Source organism: Myxine glutinosa, chromosome 14, assembly GCF_964187855.1.
Source record: "Myxine glutinosa chromosome 14, kmMyxGlut1.1, whole genome shotgun sequence".
Taxonomy (NCBI): Eukaryota; Metazoa; Chordata; class Myxini; order Myxiniformes; family Myxinidae; genus Myxine; species Myxine glutinosa.
This window is the reverse complement of record NC_136274.1, coordinates 40,816,419-40,833,978: the sequence shown is the minus strand read 5'-3', so window position 1 is coordinate 40,833,978 and position 17,560 is coordinate 40,816,419. Positions and strand designations below refer to the sequence as shown.

The window sequence follows — 17,560 nt, the reverse complement described above, 5'->3', positions numbered from 1 at the left end:
GGCGCGTGGCGTATATAGAGCCTCACGGGTCTGAAAACGCCAGAGAACGTTGGTCCAACGTTGAGACAATGGAGAGAAGAATAAGAAGAGGAGGAAGAATAATAATATTGAGTTACGGGCAAAATCTGCGCTAACCTGGAAGTAATCGGTTTGGTTCGAGTTCACACTTCACATGATGTTGAGTCCATCGGCGCATTACCATTAGCGATCGAGAACTTCCTGGTTAGTGAAGGTTTTGTGTACACTGTACATTCTGAGGAAAAAGGATCGTTGGGGTAGGGCTGAGGCTCGTGTTTGGTCTTTATTGTGCGTTTTGCTTGCTGTATGTGTGTATGTGTATGTGTATGTCTATGTATATGTATATTGTTACCCCGACCCGTGTGCTCCTCGTTTACCTCAGCCGATCTCTTGTAGTTGTAGTTACATGATATTGTGGATGTTCTCGCGAGTGTGTGCTGTTTTTGGTTGCACACGATTTGCATATCAATATTGAGGTGTTGATTTTACTCATCACAGGTACAGCTACAGGACGGTTGAACGTCCACACTGAATGCTATTCGATGTTATTGCACCTCATGGATCTCTCCGAAGAGACGTGCTTCGCACGAACCTCCAACACCAATGGGCTGGAGGACACCAGACCGAGACAATAACATTGTCATTGAGGAGTTGTGAGGAAATCCCACGAGAGAGACCGGAGTGGACGTCACACGAAATTCCTATTGGGATGCCCGTTGGACGAATGCCGTCATGACGTCATGACGTGCCTCCCAGTGAGAAGTTTCAATGGAATGTCCCGTTTGACGAAATCCCATTCAATTCCCATGAGGGATGTAGTATTGCCGGCCTAAATGTAGTCTGTGACCATCACGCATGCAAATCTAGTTACAAGCACCACTCTTGGTAAAAAAAAAAAAAAAAAAGATACATAAATACATTTAAAACTAGAACGCAACTCAGTAGAGCGCATACTCCCGCCGTGGGTCAAGTTGGAGCCCTATCTTCCAATGGTAAAAAAATTCCTGGATCCGGAATAATATCCTGAGCTTCACAAAAAACTAATGAATTCTTCCTTATCCCAAGGACAATCATCCCACCAACTTTCATCCAAATCCGTTCAGAACTTTTCCAGATATCTTGTTCACAAACACACGGACACACAAACATACGAACACACACACACACACACACACACACACACACACAGACACACACACACACACACGGACGGACACGATCGAATCCGTTACTCCCTGGCGGGAGTAATGAGAACAGCACTCAGCAAACCTTCACCTGGTTGGCCATATCACTCAATGGTGAAGAATCACTTAAAAAATTCTAGTAGCTGGATCCGGATCCGGATCTTCACCAAAATCGAATCGATTGTTCCTTGTCACACACACAACCTGTCCAAGTTTCGCCCAAATCCGTCCATAATTTTTTGAGATATCCTGCTAAGTATCGTTTTTGGCCCCATCTACCAATGGTGAAGAATCACTTAAAAAATTTCGTAGCCGGATCCGAATCCGGATCTTCACCAAAATCGAATCATTTTGTCCTTGTGACATACGCTACATCTCTGCCAAATTTCGTCCGAATCCGTCCACAACTTTTTGAGATAATTTGTTCACAAACAAACAAACAGACAGACAAACAGACAGGGGTTAAAACATAACCTCCATCCACCTTTGGTGGTGGAGGTAAAAATGTATGTGCCAGGAGTATACATTACAGATCAGATCTTGATGATGTAATTTTCGCTCCAGATCTTGGAATGTTGGTCAAGAAAACCAAGAGGAGTGCGCACTTGCCTCTGAGCTGTCTCATCCGGACAGAACCCCGACACAACTATAAACCGTCATCCTGGTGTTTCGCATGCAAGGCGATGCAAGTGCCGTCCCTCGGATGGACGTTAAACTGGGCGTCCCGTTTGCCGGTATCGGTGGACGTTAAATATTCTACGGTGTCCATGAAGTGCGTGTGAGCTCTCGCCGACACCCGGAGCATATTATTCATTCCTGCCCTAACCTACAAGTGGCACTGCATCAGCGGTTTCATTTGAGTGTGGCCTCGCAGAAGCCTACGTACTCGCTTCCATATGCTGTTCTGCAATGTACCTGCTCGTCTCTGGCATAGTCTCCTACATTTAACACAACAACGCAAAATATTATTTGTGAGCAGGGAATAACGAGATTATGGAGCACCATTTACAGTGGGCATGTCGTCACTGACTTAGTCATTTAAACGTTTCGGCTAAAAGTCTAACACCGTGACGTGTCGCCACTCACCATCCTTTGATAACTCCACGACACGTTCTTTCTATATGGCCAGATTGCATCCCATACTAATTGCCAGAAATGACAGATTTCTCAATCTTTCCAGAACCGGTGGACTACAAATATCAGGATGAATTTTGTCACATTTTTATGACGTCACATTGGCCCCTGACCTTTTTTTTTTCTTTTTTCTTTTTTGGCTTGAGACTTGAGAGGAAGACTTTTCATTGTCAAGACTTGAGAGGAAGTTGCTTTTCATTTAATTTATCAATAACCAAAGTAGAGTCTGTTGGTTTGAACAAGCCTTCATAGTTGTGGGGGCTGGGTGAGTAATACAGTGGTTGCTGAAAACGTATTGCAACTACATTGCTTTTAGGGATAATCAAATTATAGTCGGAGTGCACCATTTGAGGTATGAGTTATGGCTATAACATGCTGCCAAACCTTTAACTGAGATTGGTAAGTTTGAATTTCAGATATGAAGCCTCTATTGCGATTGTTACATTAGTGCTCGGTGCATTCTCATTCAATTTGTTGCTTAAATCCACAGTTGGTGCTTCTCTTTGCACTCGGCATCTCTGTGTTACCATGTTTGGTGGAAGTGGACACGCACAGGGATCATGTGCCGAGCTCTTGGACAAGGCACGTGTGGCACGTGAAGAGCGGCGTGGGCAACGGGACCGTGAGCGTGCGGCTGTCCACGTGCAGGCACTGGTGCGTGGATTTCTCTGCCGTTGTCATGTCACCACCACTGTGCGGTATGATTTACCCTTCCTTGCGTTACGCTCAGCATCCACATCTATTTTATAAGAGGTTCTCCACCGGACCTTTTATATGTTGGATGATATTCTCTCGTTGAATGTCACTGTGCAATGATTTCCACTGAATTTGCAAGTCTCACTTGCACTGAATCTCAACCAGTGTTCTTTGCATTGAAATACATGAGTGCATTTCTCTCTGGTGGTAACGTTAGTCGTTGTGTGTCCTCTATCATTCTTCATTGAAAACGACCTCCATGATGTGATGTCATAAATGAAGCCGTTGTTTTTAAATGGCTTTAAATCAAGCCTCTAGTATCTTAATGTAATGTTGGTGTGACGATAAACTTTCGATAAACCTGACCCGACGATAAACTCTCCGATTGGTGATCCACTGCAGTCAGGCCATTGTCTTTTGTCGCCTGATCCTTCGTGAGAGGGAGTGAAGGTCCACCAGCACATTTTCTTTATGGACACTTTCGTTTCTAGACATTTAAAAAAATATGATCAAAGACTCGGAGTGAAACACACACACATACACACGCACACTCACACATAGCCTACACATACAGATGAACATAGGCGACACAACATAGGATTGTTAGACGAGACAAACACAGCACTGAGCTTGGGGGAAGTACAGTCACTCACGGGTCACTCTGGGTACCAGCAACATCACAACAATGGCACCACCTTTATCACAGCACTCAGCGGAGCATTTCCTTCGGAAGAATTTCCTGTTCTCCAAAGATGCCAACGTATGGGGATTGTCCATGCTCTTATCCTTTTAAATGCTAAATGTCAAGCAAGGAAGCAACATTTGCCATTTTAAAAGTCTTTCATATGATTCGGCTGTGGTTTTAAGTGCCGACCAAACGGCCTCGGAGGGGATGCTCTAACCATTACACCACCGAGTCTGGCAGACATTAAGGACAGTTTTGTGATTTTTTTTTTCGTCTTCTGGAATCGTGGCTTCGAGTTCCATTAGTACAGTATACCAAATTCTAACTTTCTAGCCCACCTGGAAATAACTCAAAATTTATATCCGTGATTGAGTTAGTCAGTCACTGGTTATCTTATCTACATATACAGTATATATATATATATATATATATATATATATATATATATATATATATATATATATATCTATATATATATCTATATATATATATATATATATATATATATATATATATAAAATATAAAATATATATATATATTTTCATTAATTTCATACATTCATACATATTGAATACCGACTATTCCATTATATTTCACAGGAAAGAAGTTGACGATTTATTTTCTGCAATTGATGGGAGCCCCTGTCGGCGCAGTGCTCTGGTCCTGTTTAAAGTCGGAAGAAAACTTCTCTTTATCTTTAAACCCAAAGAAGATGCCAAGGAAAGAATTTTATTTTCATCATGTTGAGTTAGAGTTTATTGTATTTCTTTAAAAAAAAAAAGAAGCTCGTATTGAGAAATGTCCAAATTTGTGTTGACCTTTTCCCTTGCCTCCTTCATATTAGTACATACTTTTTGACATACCACCCCTACATCCTACATCCTTTAGCATTTTCATTTTTCTTTATTACCTGTTTTAGTAAAACTTCTACGAACGATTGTTTTTACAGAGGTTTGATCAATTCTGCCGCCTTATCTTAAACACAATGGAAGAAGAAAACGACTCCAAAGTTAGTAATTTTTTGCCACACATTTTGCATCAGCGGTTCATTCTGTTCTACTCTGCGAATATGATTTCTCCTCTTTATTTGTACCGTACTCCTTTCTTGTAGGTTTGGTATGTTTCACTTGCATTGTCCAAGGAGTATGTGCTCCCATGGATCAGACAGTTGAAGGAAATCCTGTGGATTTGCTGTGGATATCTAAAACATCTCAAGGTATATATTAGATTGGTGGGACAGTAATTGTATGAACTCAAAAGATGATATTTAGATGGGTTCCAGAATCTTTTCAATGCTGGCAGCTTTCTGTAATCCACAATCTAAATGTAATTCCCTCTTTACAGCCATGACGTGCCACTTACATATTTCTTTACAGGGTGTTGGAGGGGTTCTAAAGATAAATTGGTGTTGGAGGGGTTCATCTATTCAGAAAAAGATAATTGAGAAAGGAAGGGGAGTGAGAGAGGTAGTGGAGAAAAAAGAAGGTAAAGAAGAGAAAGGGAAATTTGGAGATGACGAGAGGAACTAAAGGGAGTTAATGGGGCATGTGTGGAGTACGAGTTTAACATGTTTATGAAAGTTAAGTAATCAGACTCGTTAGTCAATATACCCACGCCCAAACTTTGCCTTTCCTTTTTTATCCGATCTTGATATGCTTAACAGCTTCCTTACATACTTGTACTGAAATATGTTTATCACTGATACCATCAAGGCAGGACAACATGATGGTGTTTGCACCACCAGAGGGTGCGATCGTCTCATGCCGTCCAATTGTAGGTCGGGCATTTTGAGGGGATCCTTAGAATATGTTTAAAAATTGGCCTCATAATGTTTTTGATACTAAAGGAACTTGAAAGGCACTCGGTAGAGCACATACCTCTGCCAGGCTGATTAGTTTGCATTTTATATCCCACTGATAGGCTGGATCTGGATTCGGAGCTGAACCAAAATTTAATCAGCCTGTTCTTGTCACCTAACCAACTCATCCACCGAGTTTTGGCATGACCCGTGCACAACATTTTCATATATCATGTGAAATATCGATTTGGGCTCCATATCTCAATTTAAAAATAAATTTTAAATTAAAAAAATTCTTATATCCAGATCCAGATCCAGATTCAGATGTTCACCAAAATCTAATCGTTTCATCCTTGTCACACACCCAGCCTCTCCACCAAATTTTATCTGAATCAGTCCACAAATCTTTGAGATATCCTGCACACAAACAAACAAACAAAAATATGTCATGCATAGCACAATACTTGCAAAGTCTCCAAAATAAGTTGTTGACTTTCGGCTTATGTTGACCTTTTAGCATATGTTGACCTCAAAAATAATTGGTGGTTGAATTTAGTGACATGGTGTGCAAATCCTTTTAAAATTTCAAGTCAATAATGAAAATTGAGGATTTTAGAAACTTAGCCTATGTTGACCTTTTGGCCTATATTGACCTCAAAAATACATGGTGGTTGAATTTAGTGCCCAGATATACAAATCGTCTTCAAATTTCAAGTTAATCGGATGAAAATTGAGGTTTTTAGAAATTTGGCAAAGTTGGTCACCTTTGGCCTATTTTGGCCTTTTGACCCCAAAAACAATATGCTTCTTGCTTATGACCAACTCCACCATTTGGTGAAGTTTCGTGAAGATCGGTTGAAAATTGTGACCTGTAGGCGACTGACAGACAGACAAACAGACAGAATAATGCACCAGACCAACCAATATAATTGAAAATCATTCGATTTTCGCAAGTAATAAATGTCATTGTTCTTCATGTAATACACATACATGTAGGTGGGAGGGGAATGGGGCAGTAGTCATCGTGAATGAGAATTTGTTGTTGTTGTTGTTGACATCCAATGTTGAAAGTGCAACTATTTTTTTTTTAATGTCAAGGAACTTAAAAATTTGTTTTGTGAAGTTTGAGCAAATCATAACTATGAATAATTTGATCATCTAAAAAATCTACGCCTCTCATCCGCCTCCCATATCCATGATTATGCCATCATTTGATCATACAGCAAACACCTAATGGCTGTAATTGTGTGGCATTGTGAATATTTCTCAAAATATGTACTTTTTGGTGTCCTCTACCATCCTATTTAATATGTTCATTTGTAAAATGATGCTGAGGTCCCATTTTGTCGGTGTATTCCAGCCAGAGAACCTCGTGGATGTGAAGTCCTTGAAGCTCTATTTGACTGTGCTTGTGACCTTCACGGAAGCTTCTGTTTGGAAAATAGCAAAAACCAAAGGTCCTACCCCACTTTGAGACACTTCTCTTGTAGAAGAAAAACAGCTTGATTCTGCAATATTTTGAATGACAATTTTGAGAGTTTTGATTGTTCAAATTATTATTCAGGCGATGCATTCAGAATGAGTCTGAACCACATCTGTGCCAACGTGATGGGACATTTGAATCAGAAGGGGCTCTATTCTGTGCTGCAGGTACTGATGAGTGCAAAATTACCTTGGCCACATACCTTGCTACTCTGTTTTGTTTCCTCACTGAAATTACTCTCTGCCATTGCAGATCGTACTTAATAACGGGCTGGCAAAATTCAAGCCTGTATTTTGCAAGGCAACGCTCACAGCCGTTTTCACAATCTCACTGCGGTAAGATTTCTCTTTTGAAATAGTCCTCAACTTTTTTGAATGACATTCAAACTCCTCTATAAATACCATATCATGAATGCACCTTGTAGTTGTGATCAGGCGAGTTCACAAAGTAATGAAGAAACAAGAAGACGTCATGCAGAGCACGATATTTGCAAAATACACCACCCCCTCACCCCCCCTCCTCCTCCCCAAAAAGGTTGCCATTGATTCATCAAATTGTCTATTTCATCAAGATTGAAATTGACGATCTTCATCAAAGCTCAGATCAATAAGATGAAAAGTGATTTTAGAAGTTTGACCTAGAATTGACCTTTGACCTTGTTGACCTCAAAGATAGTTGGTTTCCCAATTTAGTGAGGCACTATGCAAATACTGTTACATTTTCAAGTCAATAGGATGAAAATTGATGATTTTTCAAGTTTGACCTTGAGTTGATCTTTGACCTCAAAAATAGTTGGTTTCCCAATTTAGTGACTCAATGTGCAAATGCTGTTCAACTTCAAGTCAACCGGATGAAAATTGGTGGTTTTTCAGATGAAAATTGATGATTTTGGAAGTTTGACCTTGAGTTGACCTTTGACCTTTTGACCTTCAAATAGTTTGTTTTCCAATTTAGTGACTCAATATACAATTGCTGCTTAATTGTAAAAGTCAATTGGCTGAAAAATGGCGATTTTAGACATTCAAACTCCAGATGACCTTTGTCCATTGACCTCAAAATCAATAGGCTTCTCAAATGTGACGACCTCTACAACTTGGTGAAGTTTCATGATGATCGGTTTAGAATTGTGACAGACAGAATAGCAAATGCAACTGACCAATATACTTGAAAAATCTTCGATTTGGAAAGTAATAATTCAAGCTCATAGATGCATTGTTTATGTAGAAGACCTAGGCTTGTGCAATGGCAATATTAAGGAGCTTGTTGGTGGTGTTGTGTAGCCTCGGACAATTATATCGAACAAGTCCGCGGCACAGAGACAGCCGATCATTGTCCCAGGAGTGACCCAGAAATCCCCCACATCCAAGATGGTGTACCCCCGCCTTCAGAGAGTAGGGTGGCGTACTGATAGTGTGGTATTGGAGAACCGGCAGACACTGAACCAACAGCTGGAAGAATGGATAGAAAATGAGAGAAGATGAAACCTGTAGTGGGGACAGGAGAGTTTAAGCAAGAAAGACAATATCACAGGTAGGGATGGAAGACGACATGAGATGGTAGTGTACCGCCACATGAGATGGTCATGTACCTGTACATTTTCCACTTTGATAATCCTGTTTTTTTAAAAACGAATACTGTGTGTGTGTGCATGTGAGTGCACATGTGTTTTGCTTGTGTGTGCATGTGAGTACACCTGTTTGTGCGTGCGTGCACCTTTTTGCATGCATTAATTATTTAATAATCCATACTCTTTAGGCCAGTGATTGCAGCCAAATTTTCAGACAATCTTCTGAGGTCATTTGTCCTGCATGCTCTGTCAGTGCCAGGCCTGGTTCTGCACCTCTCCAACATGGCACCTGAGGTGAGTATTTCAATACAACAAAAGAGCAGATTGACTTCAAATGTGTTTTTGTTTGACTTGGAAATGTGACATTTATTTCTACATCTATAGAATGTAGATGCTATTGTTGTGGATATGAGGATTGTGGTCTTTTTTATTGTGTTGTAAAAGGTTGTTGAAAATATCGCCCCTCCTCCCTCCGTTTGTGGTTGTATAAAGGTCAAAAGGGCGTTCCCGTAGTTAGTTCCATAAAGCATACATGAAGGACACTATAATATCCCTGTTCAGTAGTTTATTTCCTTATTATGTGTATTAGGGTAAGGCCTTGTCTTCCATTAAGATGACACTCCATTGCACCAAGTGAAACAAGATAGATCCCCTTTCATTCCTATTCCCAAAACCTCCATTTCCAACTGCGTCATTGCCAAGCCTCAATTGCCAATTACATCCCCTCCAAGCCTCAATTACCAACTGCACTGGGCAGTTTGTCAGGTTTGTTGGTTTGTCAGCTGTGGGTTGTTGATTTCGCCCCAAAACCACCATTGAACATGTGCTCGGGTCGGGGAAGAAAGGCGTGTCCCCACCTCATCATAGAGGGGAGGAGTGAGTCAGCCCCACTCAACCAACCACGAACAAGGGGTTGGACTTGGAGAGGGTGTGAAGAGAAACATCAAGGAGGTTCGCGAAGGTTCAGGGGCGTGGCATATATAACAGGCAGAAGACGCCCCCACCTCAGATGAGTCCTGGAAAAAGCACGCGACGTACACACAGCAGCAGCAGCAGCAGCAGCAGCAGCAGCAGCAGCCACAGCAGCAGCCACAGCAGCTTGGGGCCTTGACGGCAGTTCTTGAGCAGGGCCGCGAAGGAACGACGGCTGCTAAACGCGCCGATCGTGCTGCAGTACCCGTGGACCTTCCTCTCCCTCCAGCCATTCACCTCCTGCCAGTCCTATCATCATTCCCCGCGTGAGTCTGTCCTTGTTTGTTCTGTCCCTGGGTTAATTAAGACTGTAGGTAAGCTAGCGTTGCCCTGTGTCTCTAATATCTTCTGTACATTCTTTTATTATCTTTCCTTCTCCTTGGTTACTTTGAGCATGTATATAGTAGGAATAAATTTAGTAGTATTTCCAACCTTTTTGTCTTCTTCATCTTCTTCACATCCGTGTCGCCTTTGTCTTTTCCCTATTGAATACCTGTGGCGCGATCCGGCCAACGTTCGGGAATCGGGTTAGTCGGGGTAACTGTTCGGCCGCGGCGCCATCTGCTCGACAAACAACATCTTGTCCGCGGTCCGTAACAATATTGTTATTTGCTCAAAAAAATGGCACCTTCGTTCCCCCTTTGTTATTTTTTTTTTTTTTCTTTTCTTTCTTTTAAACATTTATGTATTCTGTATACTTGTCATCTGCTCGTATATCCCCAAGCCCCCTCAATCCTGATATCTTAGTTTTCTCGTTTATGCTGTGTCCTCTTGTTTTATATCCTCCCCCATTTCATGCTCCCATGTCCACCCTTTTCTCAATTTCACCCTGCTTATTCTTTCCATGCATACATAACATATAAAGAGCCTGGTGTTGGCTTAGTGGTTAGGGTGCAGGCTTGGGATCCTAGGATCCTGGGTTCGAATCCCGGTCGATCACTGAATGAACACCAGGGGGGTTGACTCAGCCTGTCATCCTTCCGAGGTCGGCAAATTGAGTACCAGCTTGCTGGGATGAATGATCCCGGTGTGTACCCCGGTTTAGAATAGGTACACCGTATCCCTGCGCATCGTAAGAGGCGACTAAGGGTTGGCGTCAGGAAGGGCATCCGGCCATAAAAACATTGCCTCAAACAGGGAACCATGATTGTCATGGGGCCCGCAAGGCTAACCCCTGCTCTAGCGGGGAAAATGGCCTTAAAACGATCATTCATTCATACATAACATATAAATGGCAACTTTAATGAAACGATCAGCCCTACATGAGAATGAGGCTACTGTGTATAAGTAGCCCTTAAAACTTTAAACTAATATATTGACAAACTAAGACGATGGTAATTTGGACTTGGGGAGGGGGTCGGGGGATAACAGGTTGGGTGCTGGCTTACTTCCATATGAGAAAACTTTGAGCTTTTCACAAGACGTCTGTGAAACGTCGTCTCGCAGGGACGTCTCGCAGGGACGAGTCATGTCCATATGGTTTGTGTGACTTGATTGTGTGCCTGGGCAGCACAATCTTGATTTGGGTCATCAATGTCGATCTCCTGACCTTTCCTGCAGTGTGTGACCATGTTGCAGTCTCACAGCATGTTGCATCACTTGCTTGTGTTCTTGAGCCAAGAGGAACAGTGCAATGATGTGTGCATCTGCCTTGAGGGCAGCCTCTCCCTTTGTCTCCTCGGTGAGTTTTGCACTCGGTTTTCTTGTTACCTCCACCACTGAAGGTGGGCGGAGGTTGTGTTTTCTCCCCTGTTTGTTTGTCGATGAGCAGGATATCTCAAAATGTTGTGGACGAAATTTGGTGGACAGGTTGGGTACGTGACATGGAGGAATTTCATTACATTCAGAACAGCACCTGCCGAACAAGTTTGGTCCGAATGCGTTTATAACTTGGAGATATCCTGCTCACAGACAAACAGACCAACATAACCTTCATCCACCTTTGGTGGTGTTGGTAATAAAATGTGCTTCACTCTGCATTTGTCAGACTTCTTGCTTTTCTGGTGAATACTTTGCTGTTCTTTTTGTGTTTTGCAGGTAACCTTATTACCCTAGCAACACTACAAGACACTACATTTCCAGAGCAGGACGTGGAGTGCTTTGTGTCCGTCAGCACTGCAATCCTGCGATGCTGTCAGCGTTACGTGCAGCAGAAGAAGTCAAACTTGACTCACTGGCACCCTGTGCTTGGATGGTTTGCACAGGGCATGGATCATGGGTAAGATGCTTATCTTCCTTTTTCCAGTCACATTTCTTTTCACATTTCACATTTCTTGCCTTATCTCAAACTTTTTCATGAAGCAATTTTAATGAGACATCCAGTGAAATATAAATTATCTTTTTGGCTTGCCCTCTTTGCTCAGTGAATCTTGTTTTCCTGGTTGTCATAGTGAAAGCATTTGTTAGATTTAAGCATTTGTTATGACGCGTTGAAATTGCACATACTGTACTATATCAATTTGTTCATTTGTTTTTTTACTTGCAAAATCGAAGATTTTTCAAATATATTGGTCAGTTGCGCTTGCTATCCTGTCTGTCTCTATCTGTCTGTTTGTTATTGGGAATTTTTTGTTTGTTTTTGCAAGTATGTTGATCGCTCCGGTTTCTGTGTTTGTGTGTTTGTGTGTTTGTCTGTCCGCTCACTTATACTTGCCTACAGGTCACAATTTGAAACCGATCTTCACGAAACTTCACCAAATGGTAGAGTTCTTGGTCCGACAAAATCCTATATATTTTTGAGGTCAAAAGGTCAACATAGGCCAAAGGTCAATCACTCACTTTTTTTCAAATTTCTAATATCCTCAATTTTAATCTGATTGACTTGAAATTTGAATAGGATTTACATATTGGCTAACTGAATTCAACCACAAACTATTTAAAAGATCAGAGTAGCCCAAAAGGTCACATAGGCCAAAGCTCAACCACTTTTTTCACATTTCTAAAATCCTCAATTTTCATCCAATTGTCTTGAAATTTGAATAGGCTTTACATATTGGCTAACTGAATTCAACCACCAACTTTTTGAGATCAGCTTAGGCCAAAAGGTCAACATAGGCCAAAGGTCAACCACTTTTTTTCTAATTTCTAAAATCCTCAATTTTAATCCGATTGACTTGAAATTTGAATAGGATTTACATATTGGCTAACTGAATTCAACCACAAACTATTTAAAAGATCAGAGTAGCCCAAAAGGTCAACATAGGCCAAAGCTCAACCACCTTTTTCACATTTCTAAAATCCTCAATTTTCATCCAATTGTCTTGAAATTTGAATAGGATTTACATATTGGCTAACTGAATTCAACCACCAACTATTTTTGAGATCAGCTTAGGCCAAAAGGTCAACATAGGCCAAAGGTCAACCACTTTTTTCAAATTTCTAATATCCTCAATTTTAATCTGATTGACTTGAAATTTGAATAGGATTTACATATCGGCGAACTGAGTTCAACCACTAACTATTTTTGAGATCAGCATAGCCCAAAAGGTCAACATAGGCCAAAGGTACCACTTTTTTTGAAAATTCGAAAATGCTGAATTTTCATCCGATTGACTTGAAATTTGAAAAATATTTACATATGGGCTAACTGAATTCAACCACCAACTATTTTTGAGATCAGCATAGGCCAAAAGGTCAACATAGGCCAAAGGTCAACAACAATTTCACATTTCTAAAATCCTCAATTTTCATCTGATTGACTTGAAATTTGAATAGGATTTACATATCGGCTAATTGAATTCAACCACCAACTATTTTTGAGATCAGCATAGGCCAAAGGTCAACCACTTTTTCCGAATTTCTAAAATCCTCAATTTTCATCTGATTGACTTGAAATTTCAATAGGATTCACATATCGGCAAAATGAATTCAACCACTAACTATTTTTGAGATCAGCGTAGGCCAAAAGGTCAACATAGGCCAAAGGTCAACCACTCTTTTTGAATTTCTAAAAGCCTCAATTTTCATCTGATTGACTTGAAATTTGAAGGATTTTCATATCAGCTAACTGAATTCAACCACCAATTATTTGTGAGGCCAAAAGGATTCTCTATTGAGTGCCATTCTGCTTTGTTCTGTTTTGCCAAGTGTCGTTCTGTGAGTGATTTTTTGTTTGTCACTCGCCTACAGGTCACAATTCTAAACCAATCATCATGAAACTTTACTAAGCTGTAGAGGTCGTCACAATTGAGAAGCCTATGGATTTTGAGGTCAAAGGTCATCTGGAGGTCAAATTTCTAAAATCGCCATTTTTCATCCAATTGACTTGAAAATTGAACAGCATTTGCATATTAAGTCACTAAATTGGTAAACCAACTATTTTTGAGGTCAAAAGGTCACCGGGTCAACTCAAGGTCAAACTTCTAAAATCATCAATTTTCATCTGAAAAATCGTCACTTTTAATCCTATTGACCCGAGCTTTGATCAAGATCGTCAATTTTAATCTTGATGAAATGGACAATTTGATGGATCAATGGCAACCTTTAGGGGGTAGGGGTGGATTTTGCAAGTATCATGCTCCTTCTTGTTACTTGCAAAATCGAAGATTTTTCAAGTATATTGGTCGGTTGCGTTTGTGGTTCTGTCTGTCTGTCTGTTTGTCTGTCTGTTTGTCTGTTTGTTTGTCACCGGCCTACAGGTCACAATTCTAAACCGATCGTCACGAAATTTTACCAAGTTGTATATGTCGTCCCTATTGAGAAGCCTATTGTTTTTGGGGTCAAAAGGCCAAAGGTCACCAACTTTTGCCAAATTTCTAAAATCCTCAATTTTCATCCGAATGACTTGAAATTTGAAGAGGACTTGCATATCTGGTCACTGAATTCAACCACCAAGTATATTTGAGGTCAACATAGGCCAAAAGTTCAACATAGGCCAAATTTCTAAAATCCTCAATTTTCATCCGATTGACTTGAAATTTGAAGAAGACTTGCATATCTGGTCACTGAATTCAACCACCAAGTATATTGGAGGTCAACATAGGCCAAAAGGTCAACATAGGCCAAAAGGTCAACATAGGCCAAATTTCTAAAATCCTCAATTTTTATCCAATTGACTTGAAATTTGAAGATGACTTGCATATCTGGTCACTGAATTCAACCACAAATTATATTTTAGGTGAACATAGGCCAAAAGGTCAACATAGGCCGAATTTCTAAAATCACCAATTTTCATTTGATTGACTTGAAATTCCAAGAGGATTTACATATATGGTCACTGAATGCAACCATCAACTATTTTTGAGGTCAACATAGGCCAAGTTTTTAAAATCCTCAATTTTCATCCGATTGACTTGAAAATTGAACAGCATTTGCACATTGAGTCACTAAATAGGGGAACTAACTATTTTTGAGGTGAAAAGGTAAAATGTCAACTCAAGGTCAACCTTCCAAAATTATCATTTTTCATCTGAAAAATCGTCACTTTTCTTCCTGTTGACTCGAGCTTTGATCAAGATTGTCAATTTTAATCTTGATGAAATGGACAATATGCTGTATCAATGGAATGTTTTTTTATTGGGGGTGGGGGGGGCGGATTTTGCAAGTATCGTGCTCCGCATGACGTCTTCTTGTTTGTTTGTTTTTTTACTAACCGTGTTGACTCTGAGCAGAATGGGCAAATTGATTCATTAGATACCTTGAACAGCAGTATGCTCGGAATGAATTACTTTGAGTTGTCTGGTGGACTGTTATTCCCTGAATTTTCCATACTCAAAATATATACAGTATTGTCTGATCCGAAAAATAACCCCAAATCTCAAGAAGCAATAATGCCCTACTTGTTACTAAGAGTTTTATCATCGACATCTAAACAACCCCAATGTGATTTTCTTTTACCATAAATATCTTCTTCTTATAGATAACATGGATATCTTGTTTTATCATCTTACTATAATTCACCAGATGTCCGTCTGTCTGTCTGTCTGTCCATCCGTTCCCATGTACTGCAAAAACGGCTGAATCGATCGCAACGAAGTTTTGGGTGGGTAATCCTGGGACCTCCTGGAGTAAAATCGGCTATATTGTTTTTCCAATTTCAGCTTTCGTCTCCAGCATTTTCAGGTTTGGACTCCCGCCTAACGTTATTTTTCCACACCTCTGGATATGCTCCGTTTTCTTTCGACCTTACTGGTTGTGACGTGAAACGCAATCGGTGGATAACTCATGACACCTAGGAACATATCGTGCTTGCCGACTCCGTTCACATCACTTCGGGGTACACGAGACATTTTACCTCTGGGTACACTGACACTATATCGCAAGCCTTATTCATATCCACGAAACACCTCCACATTACCGCAGTGCAATTCAAACCGTGAACACAGCGAATATTGGGGAGTCCATTGATCGTGTTCAAGGGATGACACTATATCGTAAGCCTTATTCATATCATATCATATCTATATTATAATAGCCGTAGATGATTCTGTCTGTCTGTTGGGTGTCTGTCCGGGGTGTGGCTTACTCGGTTTGCAGAGTAGCTCCACCCATAGCTCCACCCATTCTGGGAGTGGCTTCATATAATTATAAACAAATATCCACCATTTTATTATCTCGCATAGCTTTGAGGCTTGTTTTGTAGGCCCGTGGTGTCTTGCTCTCTCTCCCAGTTTTATTTCAAATCAAATTCGATATATCATTTCATTTTTCACAGTCGCTAACATAGTTTTAGACTCGGTTGAAAAAAAACGGGAAGAAAATCCAATGAAAGTTGCCGTTTATAGAACGAAATGAATTCTCAAACGCCTGTAACTTCAAGGCCATTGAGTCTCTCTCACGCCTTTATCTCCAATCTAACTCACCATATGATTTCATTTTTATCGATGGTTTCAGACTCGGTGTCAGCAATAATTGAGAACATTCCACACACGCGGGAAAATGCAGAGATATATTTTTAAAAATCGCGTCATGGTGTGTCATACACCGCCCAACATGACACCGACGGCAACGTGTCGATATATATTAAAAATTCGCTTTTGCTTTTCCGTTAAGATATATTACTTTTTCGTTTGATGACAGTCGTCACAAAAACGTCAACAATGATGCCGACATATATTTCTTCGTTTTTATTTCATTCAACATTATTAGCCGGAAGTAAAATATGTTTCAGGAAATTACCGAGAGATATTTCTTCGTTTTTTTTATTAGTTATGTGCGAATACACTTTAAATAGGTTTATTTGAAATCTTTAATTTTCCACAACATAATTTACTTGCCATTTATCATTTGATGATTACGAGACACTTCCTCTTGAGGATCGTGACAATTCATGCGCTGCGTGGAAACTTCTATTTCCAAAATGAATGAGACGATCGATGAAGAACGCAGACTTGAACAGGATGTAGCAAGAAAGCGAATGAGACGGGCGAACGAGTCCATCGACGAACGTCAATGCAAACTTGCGGGGTCACCCGTGGGAATCCCACAGGCATGGATGTGTGTGACATTTCGACATATTGAGTTAGATGCTGCACATTCATTTTTACAAAATGGTTACTGGCAAGTCATCAGATCCAGAAATGGTGTAATGAACACAATTTATTTACGCGCAAGCAAGAAAGCAAGACGGGCCGATTTCCGATTCCGACGGGCGAGACGGGCCGATTTGGAGCAAGAAAAAGAACGAGACGGGAGAAAAATGAGAGAAACGAGACGGGGAAAGCCGATTGGAGAGGCGAGTGAGGAGCGATTGGAGAGGCGAGTGAGGAGCGATTGGAGAGGCGAGTGAGGAGCGATTGGAGAGGCGAGTGAGGGGCGATTGGAGAGGCGAGTGAGGAGCGATTGGAGAGGCGAGTGAGGAGCGATTGGAGAGGCGAGTGAGGAGCGATTGGAGAGGCGAGTGAGGAGCGATTGGAGAGGCGAGTGAGGAGCGATTGGCGAGGCGAGTGAGGAGCGATTGGAGAGGCGAGTGAGGAGCGATTGGAGAGGCGAGTGAGGAGCGATTGGAGAGGCGAGTGAGGAGCGATTGGAGAGGCGAGTGAGGAGCGATTGGAGAGGTGAGTGAGGAGCGATTGGAGAGGAGAG

General features: G+C 41.0%; 1 protein-coding gene across 1 annotated transcript in view; it reads left to right on the top strand.

Annotated features, from left to right (window-relative positions):
* The first annotated feature begins 224 nt into the window (after window positions 1-224).
* The window catches only part of UBE3B (ubiquitin protein ligase E3B), a 95,997-nt gene continuing 78,661 nt past the window's right edge, over window positions 225-17,560 (top strand). The window contains exons 1-11 of the mRNA XM_078767888.1: window positions 225-275; window positions 2,827-3,034; window positions 4,318-4,438; window positions 4,668-4,727; window positions 4,830-4,934; window positions 6,877-6,973; window positions 7,081-7,166; window positions 7,252-7,334; window positions 8,755-8,860; window positions 11,099-11,219; window positions 11,576-11,756. Of these exons, the coding sequence (XP_078624014.1) occupies window positions 2,865-3,034; window positions 4,318-4,438; window positions 4,668-4,727; window positions 4,830-4,934; window positions 6,877-6,973; window positions 7,081-7,166; window positions 7,252-7,334; window positions 8,755-8,860; window positions 11,099-11,219; window positions 11,576-11,756 (1,130 nt within the window). The 5' untranslated portion in view covers window positions 225-275; window positions 2,827-2,864. The remainder of the gene's footprint in view (window positions 276-2,826; window positions 3,035-4,317; window positions 4,439-4,667; window positions 4,728-4,829; window positions 4,935-6,876; window positions 6,974-7,080; window positions 7,167-7,251; window positions 7,335-8,754; window positions 8,861-11,098; window positions 11,220-11,575; window positions 11,757-17,560) is intronic.